General features: G+C 36.8%; 1 protein-coding gene across 9 annotated transcripts in view; it reads right to left on the bottom strand.

Annotated features, from left to right (window-relative positions):
- Positions 1 to 19996, bottom strand: part of RABGAP1 (RAB GTPase activating protein 1) — a 172758-nt gene that overhangs the window by 109386 nt on the left and 43376 nt on the right. For 7 of the 9 annotated variants that reach the window (XR_014827157.1, XR_014827159.1, XR_014827158.1 and 4 more), the window contains exons 3-10: positions 18277 to 18511; positions 17187 to 17391; positions 12900 to 13074; positions 12174 to 12331; positions 7155 to 7265; positions 6757 to 6823; positions 6027 to 6129; positions 4937 to 5106 (exon numbers count right to left, since the gene is read on the bottom strand). Coding sequence is in view for 6 of the 9 variants with exons in the window: in XM_021074563.2 (XP_020930222.1) it covers positions 4937 to 5106; positions 6027 to 6129; positions 6757 to 6823; positions 7155 to 7265; positions 12174 to 12331; positions 12900 to 13074; positions 17187 to 17391; positions 18277 to 18511 (1224 nt within the window). In the remaining 3 variants the exon portion in view is untranslated. The remainder of the gene's footprint in view (positions 1 to 4936; positions 5107 to 6026; positions 6130 to 6756; positions 6824 to 7154; positions 7266 to 12173; positions 12332 to 12899; positions 13075 to 17186; positions 17392 to 18276; positions 18512 to 19996) is intronic. The other 2 variants (XM_021074574.2, XM_084995893.1) reach the window with 1 other exon arrangement.

Below are 19996 nucleotides of genomic sequence, written 5' to 3'. Positions count from 1 at the left end.
GGCAGGATATACTTAACGTAAGGAAAGGAGAAAACCTCCAACCAAGATTACTTCACCCAGCAAGGCTCTGGTTCAGATTTGAAGGAGAACTCAAAAGCTTCATAGATAAGCAAAAGCTAAGAGAATACAGCAACACTAAACAAGCTTTACAACAAATACTAAAGGAACTTCTCTAGGTAGAAAAGACTGCAACCAGAAACAAAAATACCACAAATGACAAGGCTCACCAGTAAAGGTATACATACAGTAAAGATATGAAATCATCCATGCACAATTATCCCACCAAAATCAGAAATCGTGAGACGAGGCGGGTACAAATGCAGGATACTGGAAATGCACTTACAATTAAGAGACCAACAACTCAAAACAATCTCCTATACATACAGACTTTTATATCAAAACTTCAGAGTAACTGCAAACCAAAAATCTACAATTGATACACAAACAAGTAAGAAAAATCAACACAAATACAACACTGAGGATAATCATCAAACCACAATAGAAGAGAACAAGAGAAGAAGGGAAGAAAAGAGAGCAACAAAAACAAATGCAAAGCAATTAATAAAATGGCAATGAGAACACACATATCAATAATTATCTTAAATGTTAATGGACTAAACGCCCCAACCAAAAGACAAAGACTGGCTGAATGGATACAAAAACAAGACCCATATATATGTCTTAAAGAGACCCACTTCACTTCTAGGGACACATACAAATTTAAAGTGAGAGGATGGAAGAAATCATTTCATGCAAACAGGAATCAAAAGAAAGCTGGAGTAGCAATACTTTTACCAGACAAAATAGATTTTAAAATGAAGAATATTTTAAGGGACAAGGAAGGTTACTAAATAACGATTAAAGGATCAACCCAAGAAGAAGATATAACAATTTTAAATATCTATGCACCCAACATATATAGGTTCACAACATATAAGGTAACTGCTAACAAAAAGGAGAAATCGACAATAACACAATAAGAGTGGGGGACTTTAACACCCCACTAACAGCAATGGGATAGATCATCCAGACAGAAAATCAATAAGGAAACACAGGCCCTGAATGAAGCATTAAACCAGATGGACTTAATAGATATTTCTAGGACATTCCACCCAAAAGCAACAGAATACACATTCTTCTCAAGTGCACATGGAACATTCTCTAAGATTGATCACACCCTGGGCTACAAATCAAGCCCTGGTAGCTTTAAGAAAATTGAAATCATATCAAGCATCTTTTCCAGCCACAACTCTATACGACTGGACATCAACAAGAAAAAAACTGCAAAAAACACAAACACATGGAAACTAAACAACATGCTACTAAACAACCAATGGATCACTGAAGAAATCAAAGAGGAAATTAAAAATTACCTAGAAGCAAATGACAACAAAGATACGAAACTCCAAACCCTTTGGGGTGTGGCAAAAGCAGCTCAAAGAGGGAGGTTTATAGCAATACAAGCCTACCTCAGGAAACAAGAAAAAGCTCAAATAAGCTAACTTTACCTCTAAAGCAGCCCAAGAGAGAACAGAGAAGACCTAAAGTAAGTAGAAGGAAAGAAATAAAGATCAGAGCAGAAATCAAAGAAATTGAAACGAAGAAAACCACAGAAAAGATAAATGAAACAAAAAGCTGGTTCTTTGAAAAGATCAACAAAATTGATAAACCCTTAGCCAGACTTATCAAGCAAAAAGAGAGAGGACTCAAATCAATAAAATTAGAAATGAAAAAGGAGAAGTAACAACAGACATCACAGAAATAACAAAGGAAATAAGAGACTACTATATGCAACTAGATGTCAACAAAAAGGAAACCCCTGGAGAAATGGACAAATTCTTAGCAAAGTACAAACTTCCAAGACTAAACCAAGATGAAATAGAAAAGACGAACGGACCAATCACAAGAACTGAAATTGAAACTGTGATTAAAAAACTTCCAACAAACCAAAGTCCAGGACCAGATGGCTTCACAGGAGAATTCTATCAATCATGTAGAGAAGAGGTAACACCTATCTTTCTGAAACTACCCCCAAAAATTGCAGAGGAAGGGACACTTCCAAAGTCATTCTATGAGGCCACCATAACCCTGGTACCAAAACCAGACAGAGCTACCACAAAAAAAGAAAATTACAGGCCAATTTCACTGATGAACATCGATCCAAAAATGCTCAACAAAATACTAGCAGACTCCAACAATACTTTAAAAGGATTGTACATCATGATAGAGTGGGATTTATCCCAGGGATGCAAATATTCTTCAATATCCGCAAATCAATCAGTGTGATACACCATATTAACAAACTGAAGAATAAAAACCATAGGATCCTCTCAACAGATGCAGAAAAAGCCTTTGACACAATCCAACACCCATTTCTGATAAAAACCCTTCAGAAAGTGGGCATAGAGGGAACCTACCTCAACATAATAGAGCCCATATACAACAAACCCAGAGCTAACTTCATTCTCAATGGTGAAAAGCTGAAAGAATTCCCACTGAGATCAGGAACAAGACAAGGATGTATGCTCTTGCCACTACTATTCAACATAGTTTTGGAAGTCCTGGCCATGGCAGTCAGAGAAGTAAAACAAATAAAAGGAATCCAAATTGGAAAGGAAGAAGTAAAACTATCCCTATTTGCAGATGACATGATACTATACCTAGAGAATCCTAAAGACACTACCAGAAAACTGTCAGAGCTCATCAGTGAATTTGGAAAAGTTGCAGGATGCAAACTTAATACACAGAAATCAACAGCATTTCTACATATCAGCAACAAAAGATCCCATTTACCATCACATCAAAAGAATAAAATACTTAGGAATAAACCTACCTAAAGAGACGAAAGACCTGTATTCTCAAAACTATAAAACACTAATTAAAGTTTGTTTGGAAGCATAAAAGACCCAAAATAGCCGAAGACATCCTGAAAAAGAAAAATGGAACTGGGGGAATCAAGCTCCCTGACTTCAGACTATACTACAAAACCTAAGGTACTGGCACAAAGACAGAAATATGGATCAAGTGGAACAGGATTGTAAGCACAGAATTATACCCACACACCTACAGCCAACTAGTCTATGACAAAGGAGGCAAGAATATACAATGGAGAAAAGACAATCCCTTCAGTACGTGGCGCTGGGAAAACCAGACAGCCACATGGAAAAGAATGAAATTAGAACACTCCCCAACACATTACACAAAAATAAACTCAACATGGATTAAAGACCTAAATATAAGACCAGAGAGTATAAAACTCTTTGAAGAAAACAAAGGCCACTCTCTGACATAATCCACAGCAACATCTTCACAGATCCATATGAAGTAATTCAATAAAAACAAAAATAAACAAATGGGACTTAATTAAACTTAAAAGTTTCTGCATAGCAAAGGAAACTCTAAACAAGACAAAAAGACAACCCAAAGAATGGGAGAAAATCTTTGCAAATGAATCAACTGACAAGGGATTCATCTCCAAAATTTATAAACACTTCCTGCAGCTCCATACCAAAAAAACAAAAAAAACCCATCAAAAAGTGGGCAGAAGATCTAAACAGACAGTTCTCCAAAGAAGACATACAGATGGCCAAAAAACACAGGAAAAGATGTTCAACATCACTCAATAGTAGACAAATGCAAATCAAAACCACTCTGAGGTACCACCTTACACCAGCCAGAATGGCCATCATCCAAAAGTCTATAAACAAGAAGTGCTGGAGAGGGTATGGGGAAAAAGAAACACTAGTACACTGTTGGTGGGATTGTAAATTGGTGCACCCACTGTGGAAAGCAGGATGGAGATGCCTCAGAAAACTAAACATAGAACTCCCATTTGATCCAGCAATACCACTCCTGGGCATCTATCCAGAGAAAACCATGACTCGCAAAGACACATGTACTCCAATGTTCACTGCAGCACTATTTGCAAGAGCCAAAACATGGAAATAACCTAAATGTCGACAGAGGAGTGGATCAAGGAGATGTGGTACATATACACAATGGAATATTACTCAGCCATTAAAAGGAACGAAATACCGGCATTTGCAGCAACATGGATGGACCTAGAATTTATCACGCTAAGTGTAGTCAGTCAGACAGTGAGACACCAACATCAAATGCTTTCACTGACATGTAGAATCTTACAAAAGGATAGAAAAGAACTTTTTGGCAGAACAGACACTGACTCACACACTGAAAAACATATGGTTTCCAAAGGAGACAGGTTGGGAGGTGGAGGGATGAGCTGGGGGTTTTGGATGGAAATGCTATAAAATTGGGTTGTGATGATCATTACATAACTGTAAATGTAATAAATACATTGAGTAATATAAAACAAATTTAAAAATTCATTAAGCCCAGCAAATTCCAAGACAAACAAAGAACAACCGTGGCTAGGTATATGACAGTTAAAGGTCTGAAAACCAAAGACAAAAAATAATCTAACACTCAGCCAGAGAAAATAACCCATTATGAAGATAGGAATAACGACATAAATGCATGCTGACAACTCCTCAAAAATGAGGAGAGCCACAAACTGGGATGATACCTTTAAGTGCTAAAAGTAAAAAAAACTGTCAGCCCAGAACCTTATATCCAGTGAAAATATCCTACTGCAATAAATATGAAATAAAGACATTTTCAGATAAAGAAATCTGAGAGTTATGTCTTAAGCAGATCTCTACTAAAAGAAATTCTAAAACATGTTCTTCAGGATAAAGGCAAGTGTTATCAGACAGAAACTTGGTTCTTTAGGAAGAAATAAAGAACAACAAAAATGATAAACAGGTGGGTAAAATGAGAGACAATTTTCCTCTAAGTGTATTTAAAATACAAACAACTATTTGAAGATTTAACTGATGGCTTGGATTAACGATAAATCAGCCTCAGAAGTGATTTCTCTTATTTTCCCCTTTTTATTTATAGAAAAGTACAGTACCTGTTTTAGTTTCAAAAAGAAATTTTCAGTAGTACTACGTTTGCTGAAGGGCCAGAACAATCTTTCATTAGGTGAGCAAACTCGGACTTTTGTCTCTAGGAGAAAGCGAACAGGCTCCTGTACTTCTGTTATTACCAAATCAACAGCTGTGGTCATAAACAGCACTTTATCTACAGAGAGAGAAGGAAGAAGCACATTCTTTAAAGGGAAATATATTTGCTCATATGATTACTGTAAAAGTAACTACTTTTATTACAAACTTTCAGGATGTTTTAAGGTAATCCATGAATCAAATAAAAATCTAAATCAGATAAATCACTATTTTTTTCTGTATTGAGATTTCTTTTCTTGGGTAGACAACTTGAAATGGAATTAGTAAATGACAGCTGTAAACACCTTAAAGCGTATGATAATGTACTGTCAGGTAGCACATGGCTTCTTTATGCTTCTCTCATCACCACCAGGAATTCTCAACTCTTAGTTAACAAGGGTAACTATTCATTTGTGTCCTTTATACGTTTATCTATAGTGCTAGGAATAACAAGAAAAAAAATGAAAGGGAAAAAGTAAACGCTCAATAAGAGACACTAGCTGAGAAAATACTGTTACATTTTCAGGACAGAGTATTATGCAGCCATTAAATGACATTCAGGAAGTGTATGAAATATCTTGAAAAAGGTTGTTTATGCATAGCATATCTGAAAAGCTACACAAGAAACCCATCATTCTGGTGCCCTGAAGATTGGGGCACTGAGGACTCTAATAGACTTTCACTGTTCCCTATACATTCTTTGAATTTTTATCCATATATGCATATATTATCTCCCAAAAAAATTAAATAATACTTAGAAGTCTATAATAAATACGTACATGAATGGAAAAGGAAGCAGGGAATGGAAAAATGAAGAAAGGAGAGGGAGAAAGAAAATAATTTGTTTATAAGTCAACTTTAATAATAAACACAAAGAACTATTCTTTGGTCTTATCAGAATTAGGTAAATACTAAATATTTGTCTAGTAAGTAGTGCTGAGATGTGGGTAAATTCTTGGGACTGAAATTTCTGTTCATGATGTCAGGAATCTGCATCACCTTTAGGAGTTTCTTCATTTACAACTTGAAAATGTGGGGATTTTGGATTCCAGCTCCCAGTAATAACATAGGACTTTCCATCTGAACTTTTACCCATAGATTCCTAAAGAAGAGTAAAAACATTTATGTCAAAGTAAGCAATCAACAGCTAACCCCCATTCTGCTGCCTTTAAACAACGGAAGTTGCAAAAATATCAGAATTTGAAAGAGGATCTCCTATAAAAAAGTTAGGCATATATATGAATGACTACAGTTAAAATTAAAGATGTGCCAATTATTTATGCAACTGCTCCTGAAAAGTTACATATAAATTAAATGCTTGCAAATCATATCAAATTGCACCAACATTACAGAAATTTACTACCTAAACCTGTTGAATTCTTCTGTCAAGTGGATAATTACTACATAATCTTTAGTTACGAAAATAAAGGTTTTCATACAACAGCAATACTAATACCACTTACTTTTACAAAGATCATGATAGCTTGCAAATAATTCTCGCACAAAACGTCTGATTCCCATATCAACCCTATGTGACAAGAATTATTTAGTCAAGAAACTGACACTGTGACCAAGAAGGTCTAAGATCAGACTAGTAAACAAGCTGGAAATAAGGAAATTTCCTTATCTTTGTTTACTGCTTCATAAATGTGCTTTAATATTAGCTTCAGTGAAACAACCTATACAGACGAAAAAGTGCATAAACAACAACAAAAAAATCTGTCCTTACCAAATCTAACAAGTGCATGTCACTATTTCGTACATCTTTTCCTGGGCTAAGGAGAAGACCAAAACATCTGCAAAAAAAGAAGTGACATAAATTTGGAAAAAAGATAATAGAAAAAAGATGTTTAAATTAGATCACTTAAAAAAATTCTCACTGATAGAATTGAGATAAACAAATTTTATGTCTGCCTTTTATTATCACATCATTAAAAGTCAACATACTAGCTGAAGATTTATGAAAGAAAATTCAAAGTGAACAAAGCTTTCACTTCAATAAGCAAAAGAATCCCCTAGGGAACAAAATATCTTGCAAATATACTTCTAAATACAGTATATGACTGCTCCACTAGATTGACAAAAACTAAAATTTATATTTAAGTCAAACTTAGTAAAAATGTTTACCTTTCAATGGCAAGTTCCTTATTAGTTGTTTGTTGCACATAGATGACAATCTTCTTATCAATTCCTTGGCGAAGTTTAAAGCACTGTCTGTCTTTATCTTTAGGAACTGCACTGTAGAACAACACGTTTCATTAATTTTGCAAAGCACTTTGTGACATACCCCAGAACAATTTTTGTTATGATTTGAAAAATCAGATTTAATTCTTTTCTATACCTGATTTTCAGATCATAACAGCTATTTAAAAATCATCTACCTTTTGATGTGAAAACATCATGATCACTGTATGTAACCCATTCAACTATTTTACTAATCATTTACAAAAGCTATGAAACCACTCTTACGCTTCCCAAAATGTGGCTTCAGTTTTTTTCTTTCTTGTTGCTCTGAAAATTAAATATTTATAAAGCTCCTAACAAAAAAAATGGTAGTGTTTTCTCTATTTAGTCATTGGTTTTTATGAACAGATTATGAAAAATAGCTTATTTGCTGAAATATATAATGAAGAAAAGATAATTATAGATCCTTTGAATTTCAAAACAAGGTGCTTTCAAATACCAATAGAGATGAAAACGATATGGCCAACAATAAGCTATTGCCTAATGTTTTCCTTAAGCAGTGATAACCTTATAGTAGGTCTGTGTAATAATAAAAAAATAACACACTAATAATACAATTAAATATCAGCTTAAGAAAAAAGATGAAAACATTCCTAAAATGATAGTTTACCGAAATAACCCCCTACTCTCCCACACATTATTTCTAGCTCCTTTGTTCTCAAAAGCAAACATCTGCTTATGGCAATCAGCTAATATACAGCAAATCGAAATTATGCCTCATTACTGCCAACTTTAAGAGCAAAAAACCCATTAGAAGATAAGATAAAAGGCTACATGAGAACTCTGAGTACATACTCAAACTAAAAAGTGGCTCTGAAGAAATGAAATCACTTTGAAGGGCACTTGCACTACTATACCAGTAACCAACTCAAGAGAATGGTATAGGAAGTTCCCATCGTAGCACAGAGGAAACGAATCTGACTAGGAACCATCAGGTTGCGGGTTTGATCCCTGGCCTTGCTCAGTGGGTTAAGGATCCAGTGTTGCTGTGAGCTGTGGTGTAGATCACAGACATGGCTCGGATCCTGTGCGCTGTGGTGTAGGCCGGTGGCTACAGCTCCCCTTAGACCCCTAGCCTGGGAACCTCCATGTGCCGTGGGTGCGGCCCTAAAAAGACAAAAAAGACAAAAAATTAAAAAAAAAAAAAAAAAGAGCATGTTATAACACTAAATTAGAAAATCACAGAATTTTTTTTAGCAAAGGAGTCTATAAAAGTGACAAGACATGCAAAGAAAAACTTCTGTGTATCAAACAGTTAAATATTTGTAGCTAACAGAATTTTCACTAAAAAGGATATGGACAGGCCTCTCGATTTTTAATTTATATGAGATACACTAGTCTCTATGTATGTTCTGTGGATGTTTAAGTATAAATAAATAAAATCTCATCTCTCAGCAGTATTCAAAACAATAACAATGGAAATAAAGTTATCTCTGGAGCCGTAAGTCTGAAGGGCAAGGAAAAGCTATATTAACAGGAAGCAGGGCAGAGTATAAACAGTGGGAGTTCACTTCACTGATGTCAGGGGGTTTAGACTGTTTTCTGGTCTTATCTACCCCTGAAAGGATCCAAGTAGTTTTACATTTAATTCTACTGTATAATTTAAGAAACTGAGGTCCAGCCTTATCTCCCCTGAGTTTCTTTACCTATAAAATAAAGACAGTATCAAATACCCCAATATCAAATAAAATACTTGGTAGATTATAAAAGACCAAAAAGAAGTGCTCTGAATGGTATAAATGAAAATATCCCATCTTCCTAAGGGCTGAATTGAAAGGCAGGTTTCTAATCTTAGTAATATAAGAAAAACAGTTTTTCAGGAATGATAAGAAGAGCATTAATTCTTGCCACAGCACATTGTTTGTACGTATGCTACAGTAAAACCACAATCTATTTTGTGATATGGTTAATTATATACACATGTATTTCTTAAATGGGTGGTAAGTCACACGGGGTATACCAATGTGTGTTTTTTGTGGGTTTTTTTTTTTTTTTTTTTTTTTGGTATAACAGACATGCATTATCTTAGTTTCAGGTGTACAAGATAGTTTGATGTTTGTATATACTGTAAAATGCATCATATTTTTAACCTCTCTATTCTGGTCAACATTTAATTTCCACTTTTAAATTCTGCTCTTATAGTATTAACAGATAACTCTTTTGGCGCTTCAAGGATTATTTCTGGAGATAATTCCTAGACATGCTGTAGAATCACTAGATAAAAGGAATTGGGTTTGAAAAGTCCAAATCCGACAAAGAGAGGCACCCTTGTCAATAATTTGATCACTATATTAGGTTATAAACACTATTTCCTACTGTAACTACAAATTCAGTAAAACAATGCAAAAAAATATAAAGCCCTAAAAAATGTGAGAAACACATCTGATCATCCAGGGGTTTTTCTGTATAGCATCTCCTTGACATAGGGGTAAGCAAAACAAAGATGCTTGTGATTGTCATCTTTATCCTTGAATATGCCTGATCCCAGGAGCAGGAGAAATTATCCTAGAGCTTCTCTTCCTTTTTTTTGATTTTTTAGGGCTGCACCCGCAGCATATGAAAGTTCCCAAGCTAGGGGTTGAATAGGAGCTATGGCTGCCGGCCTACACCACAGTAATGCCAGATCTGAGCCGCATCTGCGACCTACACCACAGCTCACAGCAAAGCCAGATCCTTAACCCACTAAGCCAGGCCAGGGATCGAACCCACGTCCTCATGGATACTAGTCAGGTTTGTTATTGCTGAGCCATGACAGGAACTCCTCCTAGAGCATCTCTTCTGAGAGAGCTCAGACATCTTTTTTATTCATAATTGGAATTTAAAAACAATCAACATAAATATTTTCTTTTTTGTCTTTTTTTTGTCTTTTTTTTTTTTTTTTTTTAGGGCTGCGCCCGCAGCTTATGAAAGTTCCCAGGCTAGGGGTCTAATCGGAACTGTTGCTACAGGCCTACACCACAGCCACTGCAACGCCAGATCCAAACCACTTCCGAGACCACAGCTCACGGCAACGCTGGATCCCCAACCCACTGAGCAAGGCCAGGGATCGAACACAAAACCTCATGGTTCCTAGTTGGACTCGTCTCCGCTGCACCACGACAGGAACTCCTACATAAATATTTTCAATAGAGGGAAAAAATAATTTAAACAAACCATCCTGTTTCTTAAAATGCAAAAAAAATATGATGAGGTTTATAGATTATAATTCCTACTTCCCAGGACAGGAATGCACAGTGCAGAGAATGAAAATATAGTTAATAAGAAAGCAGAGGGCACAATGCCTCACAATTATTGTACAAATCAAAGTTGAAGTTGAACATACACTAAATTCGCCACCAGATGGCATGACAATTCTAAAGTCTTTGAAGGGAGAGCAATAGTTATCAATTTTTCAAAAAAAATGAACCAATCATTGTGCTTTTTAATTTAAAAGCAAAATACACTAAAAACCATTCATATTTTGATGTAATTTAACTTTGCCCATTTTATGAGGAAGACATGGAGGAAAGAACCTTCTATTTTATTTATTTATTTATTTATTTATTTATTTTGTCTCTTGTCTTTTTAGGATCACACCCACAGCATGGAGGTTCCCGGGCTAGGGGTCTAATTAGAGCTGTAGCTGTCAGCCTATGCCACAGCCTCAGCAACGCCAGATCCGAGCTGGAGCTGCGTCTGCGTCTTCGACCTACACCACAGCTCACAGCAACACTGGATCCTTGACCCCTGAGTGAAGCCAGAGATCGAACTCACAACCTCATGGTTCCTAGCTGGATTCATTTCCGCTGTGCCACAATGGGAATGCCTCATGGTTTCTTTCCCTTTTTTTTTTTTTTTTGGAAAGAAAGAACCGTCTATGTGCAACTACTGATTACAATTCCAAGAAGTACCCACTTTGTGATATGGGCTATGAAGGGAAAAAAATAAAAATCAACCATCTTGCAACCGTAATATTTTAAAGTTAGAAAGGATTTTGGGATCTAGCTGCTTTGTTTTGTAAATAAGAAAACTGCCAAGAGATGTAAAGAAACTTGGAAAAGGTCACGTTAATCGCAACAATAAGTAAACTAAACTTTTAATTTTTATTCCAGGGTTATTTTTAATACTCAAAGAAGCGTCATTTTACTTAAAAACATGAACCAGTTATTTCTGACCCTACATGCAAGGTTAGACTTCAGATATACAGCTCATTTCTCCCCTTCCAATGTGTTCAGTTAAACTTTAATGATAAAATGTAATTTCAACAACCTTAAGATATTTAGATTATTAAGAAAAATACAACAACCAACCAAAAACAAAACAAAAAATATAGAAAAACTTCAGCAAAACAAATCCCAGTGACATAGCTTCTGTCGTATTTCAAACCAGCAGCCTGCCAGTTACTTTGAGTCTGACTAAAAGAACATGGTAACATGCTATATTTCCCCATATGAATTTTTTTTGATTGTTTAAAATTCCTTAAATCTTGGGAGTTCCCGTTATGGCACAGCAGAAATGAATCCGACTAGGAACCATGAGATTGCGGGTTTGATCCCTGGCATCGCTTAGTGGGTTAAGGATCTGGTGTTGCCATGAGCTGTGGTGTAAGGTCGCAGACACGGCTCGGATCCTGTGCTGCTGTGGCTGTGGTGTAGGCTGGCAGCTGCAGCTCTGATTCAACCCCTAGCCTCGGAACCTCCATATGCCTCAGGAGTGGCCCTAAAAAGAAAAAAAAAATTTCTTTAAATCTCGGCTCTGCAAATTTGCCTATTTCTTTTCCTTTATCACTTACATAAAAAACTCTACCTATAAAATGAATCATTTTATAAGTTATGTAATCCAACCTAGAATTTCCTGAAAACCACAGACAGTATAGCATCTTAATACAAACTCAAATAAAAAGAATGAAATAAGACACCCTACCTAAAATAACCTTTACCGTCATCTTCTTTTATTTCTAAAGACACAGAGAAGGTAAAGATGTCACTGTCAGGAGTCTGGGGTGCAGCAGTTGCTGAAAGTGGGGTCTGCTTGGCAGAACGGCGGAAGGCAGTGGCAAAACTGTAAAGTATCCGGCTCACCTACACATAGACATGTTAGAAAATAAGCTGTTATTGTTTTGGTAAGGGTGAAGGTTTCCTACTTCATTTGAGTGGAGTAATTCATCTTTCCTCCATTGATTTCTTTTGATAAATTATCTACTTTATTAGACTTACAAAGCAAGCAACACTAAAAATGGCCAGAGAAAAAGGCGTTAAAAAGAAATGGTTGCAAAGGCTAGAAGTCCAACTGAAAAATCATTTCCATAATTGTCAGAAATTTCTTGAATATATTTATTATAATGAAAATAATCCTACGATTTGGCTTTATAACAACAGTTTGCAAATATGTCCGTGCTAAAACCAAGATGCCTATCTAACCCAATCAAGAGGCAGCCAACTGGTCTCCTTTGACACTCCAAGCAACAAGGATCTGGTTAACCAAACTATTAGTTTATTTATATTTGAGCCCATCAAGTTGGAATAAATAAAACAGTAGCAGAGAATTTCACTGGACATATTAGTGACCGTAATAAATACTGCAATCATTTCAACACAGTGAGGGTACAGGTGAAGTTTCACCTCAGATAGTTTCCTCTTTCGTACTTACAGCTTCTTGTATTTCACACCGGAAGACGTGTATTCTGAAGAGTTCTGCATTATAATGACTTTCAGTGAAAGCAAAACAGTCACTTTCCGGAGTTCCATCATGCCCTCTGACACAGAAGAGGATTTTATAGATAGGGTAGTTTGCTATTTCAGTGTTTGTCTGAGGATCTAAGAGTCTGTTCAGAAAAAAAGATATAAAGAGATTAGAGGGATTGTGGACATTTTTTTTTTTTTTTTTTTTTGTCTTTTCTAGAGCCACTCCCGAAGCACATGGAGGTTCCCAGGCTAGGGGTCTCATCGGAGCTGTAGCCACCAGCCTACACCACAGCCACAGCAACGCGGGATCCCAGCTGCGTCTGCGACTACACCACAGCTCACAGCAACACTGGATCCTTAACCCACTGAGCAAGGCCAGGGATCGAACCCGCAACCTCATGGTTCCTAGTTGGATTTGTTAACCACTGCGCCACGACGGGAACTCCAGTGGACTATTTTCCCTATATCCATATTATGATTCAAGAATCATCCTTCCAGCAAAAAGATCATATAAAACATTTCTAGGGAATTCCCACTGTAGTACAGTGAGTTAAGGATCTGGTGTTGTCTCTACAGCAGCATGGGTTCGATCCCCAGCCTGGTGCAGCGTTAAAGATCCAGAGTTGCTGCAGCTGTGGTACAGGTTGCACCTGTGGCTCAGCTATGATTCCAGGCCTGGGAACCTCCATTTACTATGGGTGTGGCCAAAAAAGAAAAAACAAAAAACAAAAACCTCATAAAAAACCCATTTTGGGTATGCTAATCATATTAATCTTAAATCTTTTTTTTTTTTTTTTTGTCGTTTTGTTGTTGTTGTTGTTGTTGTTGCTATTTCTTGGGCCGCTCCTGCGGCATGTGGAGGTTCCCAGGCTAGGGGTTGAATCCGAGCTGTAGCCACCGGCCTACGCCAGAGCCACAGCAACGCAGGATCCGAGCCGCGTCTGCAACCTACACCACAGCTCACGGCAACGCCGGATCGTTAACCCACTGAGCAGGGGCAGGGACCGAACCCGCGACCTCATGGTTCCTAGTCGGATTCGTTAACCACTGCGCCACGACGGGAACTCCTAATCTTAAATCTTGATAAATAAGTCATATGTAGATTCCTAAAATTATAGATGACACAATTCCATGGTACTAAAAACTACAAAACCCCATGTTTTAGGGAGGCAATGAGAGCATAAAATAAGTATATTTCTTATATAGTCTGTAACTAAATAAAGAGTAAGGGTAAATTAGACTACTAAAACATGTCATTAAAGCTGCGTTTCTCATTATATCCTAAAAGAATGACCTAATCTGCTTAATTATTTTAAAAAATGAAAGAATGATGTGCTTTTCTCAGAGTGAAATATGTTCTTCTGCTGCATGTCAAGGGAGAGAGATTGTACAAGACGTTAACATCCAAAAAAAATTTAATAAAGTCAAAAGGATGGTAGCCATTGAAAAATCAAAGGGGGAGTTCCTGTCGTAGCTCACTAGTTAACAAATCTGACTAGGAACCATGAGGTTGCAGGTTCGATCCCTGGCCTTGCTCAGAGGGTCAAGTATCCGGGGTTGTCATGAGCTGGCAGACGCGGCTTGGATCTGGCGTTGCTGTGGCTCTGGCGTAGGCTGGTGGCTACAGGTCGGATTGGACTCCTAGCCTGGGAACCTCCATATGCCATGGGTGTGGTCCTAGAAAAGAAAAAAATAAATAAAAGAAAAATCAAACGGGATTATCTTTCACTCAAAAATGTATTCATTCCACAAATATTATGTGATACTTATAACATCTCAGGCTCTATTCTGGGGACACAACCGTGAAAGAACTGATAAGAAATTATGCAATTTCAACACTAATGAGACACCACTAATGGGGCAAGTCTGGGAAATAATGGAAATGGCTAAGAAGGTGACCTTAAAAACTGAAAACATGGGGCAAGAGAAACTAGTTTTCTCATATCTTTATAGAATTAAAATATATTAGAGCAAAGTATAACTTTAGTTGGGGGAATGACTAATGACTAAGAGGCATATAGAAATGAGTCCTAAACAAATTTTATTAAAAGTTTCACATTAATAAATACAACTAAAATTAGTATTCTTAGTCTCTGTGAAGCAGTTCTTTATATACTCAAGGTGAAGATTACATATGCAGATGACTGAAATAATAATTAACTTACTACTATACACATAACACAGCTACAACTCTACTACCATGAAAAAATCCAAAATGCTTGAGGGTAGAGAAAGACATCTCATACACTGCTGGTAAAAGTAGAAACTAGATAGATCATGATCTCTAGATGGCTATTTCGTAGTGTATCAAAAGCCATAAAAATGGGGAAATCTTTCATCTAGTAAGTCTATTTCTAGGAATTGATCCTGAGGAAATTTAAAAATACATAAAAATTTAGCTCAAAAATATTATTTATAAGAAAATTAGGAGTTCCCGTTGTGGCACAGTGGTTAACGAATCTGACTAGGAACCATGAGGTTGCAGGTTTGATCCCTGGCCTTGCTCAGTGGGCTAAGGATCCAGTGTTGCCATGAGCTGTGGTGCAGGTTACAGACAAGGCTCAGATCCTTTGTTGTAGTGTAGGCTGGCAGCTGCAGCTCTGACTCCACCCCTAGCCTAGGAACTTTCATATGCTACACGTGTGGCCTCAATAAGACAAAAAAGAGAAAAAGAAAATTTAGGTAAATCGCTAATGTGCTCATAAAATAAAATTTTAATATTAGCTATTACTAGTACTTTTCTCATTTAAAAAACTAAAATGTGTAAAATATATTTCTGGGAGTTCCAGACTTGGTGCGGCGGAAACAAATCTGACTAGGAACCATGAGGTTGCAGGCTCAATCCCTGGCCTCACTCAGTAGGTTAAGGATCCAGCGTTGCCATGAGCTGTGGTGTAGTTTGCAGAACGGGGCTTGGTTCTGGCATTGCTATGGCTCTGGTGTAGGCCGGCAGCTGCAGCTCCTATTCGACCCCTAGCCTAGGAACCTCCATATGCCGCAGTTGCAGCCCTAAAAAGACAAAAGACAAAATAAAAAAATATATATGTGTATATATATATTTCTGAATAACCTATCATGTGCCATCGTAAGTTTTTAATCATATTTATCAATATGGAAAGAGATTTATGACAAAAAGTGAAGAAAGCATGTTACAAGATGGTATGTATTCTATAATTCCATTGTTGTTAAAAATGAAGATTCTGGAGTTCCCGTCGTGGCGCAGTGGTAACGAATCCGACTAGGAACCATGAGGTCGCGGGTTCGGTCCCTGCCCTTGCTCAGTGGGTTAACGATCCGGCGTTGCCGTGAGCTGTGGTGGAGGTTGCAGACGCGGCTCGGATCCCGCATTGCTGTGGCTCTGGCGTAGGCCGGTGGCTACAGCTCCGATTCAACCCCTAGCCTGGGAACCTCCATATGCCGCGGAAGCGGCCCAAGAGATGATAACAACAACAACAACAACAAAAAAAAAAAAAAAAAATGAAGATTCTGAGTTGTATAATTGTATTTGCACATAGATCTAGGTATATACACACATACACAAACATATAACATACAAATACACAGAGAGGGTCTTGGAATAAATCAAGACGTTAACTGTATTTATCAATGGGAGAGTAAAAATAAGATTTGTTTTTCTAAATTTTCGTTCTCTGATTTTTTTTGAAATATGTAAATTTCTTATAATAAGGAAAATGTTATTTTACTCATGTTCATCTTATTATTTAGATTTCTGTATTAGCTTCAGAGTCTAATTTAGACTCTGATTGGCTACCTTTATTCATCGTTATGTTTCAGTTAGTTAAAACGACAGCAATTTCTAGAGACTTCTCTGGGCCTCGGTTTCCTCATCTTAAAAATTTAAGGACTACACTGGAAAAGTTTATATTCACCAGCAGGTTTTTGTAATTTCCGAAGTCAGCATGAAATTTCATACTGAATTAATGAGCTAGCATTTTTATTGGGGGAACATGGAAAATATAAATTAATTTGTTAGACACACTCTCAGGTCAACATATTTCAAGAAGCTCCAAAATGCTTAAATTTCTAAATTGCAACATAGAATTGGGGTGGGGCAGAGTATAAACACTGTTTAAACAAGTGACTATTTTTCATAAAGGTCACAATCCTTGGAAGACATGATAACTAAGTGCCAGATGAATAAAACAGTTACATATTTTGTTGACTATTGCTTCTTTCTAAAACTATAGGTCAGAAATCTGATGTTACAAATATGTGAAAAAGCTGGTCTTACCTCACAGTTCCTTCAGATACATTTGGCACTGACAGGGTTACATCTAGTGAAATCTGACACTGGCCCCTTAAGATAGACATCATCCTCAAGGCTTCCACTTCACTCCGGGGGGCATTTACTGAGGCACAGCCTAAGTAAGTTAGTTTGCTGAAAACTACACTGTCCTCATCGGCCACTGGTGTGAAAGGACTTGACCCTTCAGAATCTGAAAGAAATAATAAGGAGGTAATTATTTTCATTCTGATATTTCGTTGACATGAATACCAAGTAAAAATATACAAGCTACATTTAGGTTCTAAAATTAAATACTAACGATATAATATGCCATTGCCCCAGAAGAAGTGCCCACTCAAGCCAGAAATCTCATACCAGAACTCTGTCACCAACACTAAAAATGTTAGGTTTGGCTATTGCCTCAATCCCAAATCTGAAAGGTGACCTGAGATGCAGATCTGATTTACCTTTCTGACACTTTTAATTTGTTTTGACGTTTAATTTACATTCAGGTCAAAAATACATTTAGTATTTTACCACACTGAAAGATCCTATCTCTCTTTTTTTCTGATCTGCATTGTTATTTCTCTCATTCATCGTTTCAGGTACTTCATCACATTCTTTCATTTCCCTTGCTTTCCTTTCCCCAATAAACATCTACAGTTTTAACACTCTCCCTTCCCCAATGAGCCTTTAAAAACTGCCGTTTTCCTTCCTTCCTGCTACATCTTTCAGCTCCCTTTTTTTTTTTTAACAACTTGACAACTATTTCTACAAAGCTGTAACTTCACATCTATTTCTACAAAGCCCAGAGCAAACAACTCACCAGGCATTCCTCTATTTCTCCAATACCATACTCAAATTCCTCCTTTTCTAAAAAAACTCTTTCAACATTTTAAGACTCCCTCAATATCATACAACTACTGTGTCTCTTTCATTGGTAAAAAATAACATACATTTAAAGGGAAATTGGAATGGCACATAGGCACATATATTTACTCCTCTCACATCCCCCTAAGTCTAGAATCTGAAGAGTGGACACTCGGATATGAAAAACAGTAACCTTCAGTTACACAAGCAACGCAGCCATCCTAACCTCCTTGTCCGGGTTTCACTGGCAGGCTCATCTCTGGTTTTTGGAGCCCTACTAATGGCACAGGGTTAATGGTGGATGAAGCTGAGAGTTGATTAGAAAGAGGCCCATCTCCTTCGCCATCCAGTTGTGACCTTTCCACAAGCTCCTTGTCCCCTGGCTGGTCGTCCATTGGAGGATCCATCAGCACATCTGCTAGCTCTTTTTGCAGCTGCTGCTCACTTCCATTCCCTATAATCTAAGGGTCACAAATATATGCAGTCAGCAAAGCGAGAAAGAGGCCCGTACTGATTAAAATGGGTCCACATTCCAGAGAAAATCATCAGAAATTTTATATATATATATGATCTTCTGAATGTTAGAAGATTATAGAAAATAGAATAAATCAAGATCTGCAATAAATAAGAGCTGCAGCTGCTTTCTTCATTCATACAATTTTTCACAAAAAAGTGTATGGTGAATTTGAGACTAATACCCAGAAACATATTTGATAGTCTGTCAATGTTATTAAAAGTTTTCTACAGCATCCTAAACTGACAAAAACTAAAATATTTGTAATTTTACTTGTCTACTGAGATATAAAGCCTGTTAAGAGGAGGAGCTCTTATTTTTAAGGAAAATGTGTTCGCTTCCAAAAATTATCAATAGAAATAGCTCCACATGCATTTGACCACCCTTGCTGTAAGTCTTTTGTGTTTATACATATTTATCTCCCAAATTTCTGAGGGAGACTTCTCTGACATAAACAGGTTCTTAAAGTTCTGAGACACTTGAATAAAGCTGGGGAGATGCATATATAAAATGACCCTGATGAAAAGAAACACTCCACTTCAATAACGTCAAGAATTTTTCTAGAGTCATGATGGTTTATTATTAGTTGCCTGACAAGGAAATAAACAAGTGCAAAATCAAGTGGAGACTGCCCAATGCTAAGGAAAACCACAAGTGACAAAACCTAGTACTGTCACCAAATACTTACTCAAGAAATACTAGAAGAATTAACTTAGGAAAGGAAATCATGATGGAAAAAAAAAAAAAGTGAGCTGATTTAGGAGGGTTTCTAAAGATCAAAACCTGACAAAAAATTAAAATGGGGGGGGTGGTGCTAGGAGACTGCTAAAGGGAATGAGGTCTTCCTGGTAAAATTAAGACAGACATTAGGAAGGAAAATTCCAGTAACAGAGGTTCCATGGACTACCAAGGACCCCAGTTCAAGTATCTCTTGTAACTCTAAAATTCAAGTTCCTTTGGCTGGAAATTATGATTGAGAAACCAACAGTCTAACACCTTTTTTCTGACATTTTCCCAAGGAAATTCTAACATGTCAGCTATTCTTGCCTTAGAAATAAGGGTCAGACAGGTATTCCGTTTCTTGGCTTCAGTGACAGCATCTGTTTTTGTGAACTTCCTTTTATATTTACAGTCACTGCTAACGGAACTACAATTCAGTCAAGTAATCCTAACTCTCTGTTATGCTTGATCCTACACACCCACAAGTGCAATCAAATTTCTTTTTTCAGAAGTTCTGCTTTCAAACGCTTTTTAAAGTACCTAAAAAACAAACTAGAGCTAAGCTCCAATTAACTTTTTATTTTTTTCAGAACTGGATAAGAAATACTCTATTACCTGCAGTAAATAAAAGATAGCCTAATTGAACCCAAACTGTTTTCCAAGGGGAAGGAGACATAAGCAGAATAGTTACAGCTTCCTAAAAACATATGAA

This window comes from Sus scrofa, chromosome 1, assembly GCF_054392235.1.
Source record: "Sus scrofa isolate SSC_HxYL_T2T_F1_AM1 chromosome 1, Sscrofa_HxYL_maternal_Yorkshire_Landrace_v2.0, whole genome shotgun sequence".
NCBI classification, from domain to species: Eukaryota; Metazoa; Chordata; class Mammalia; order Artiodactyla; family Suidae; genus Sus; species Sus scrofa.
This window is presented reverse-complemented; position numbering and strand designations above follow the sequence as displayed.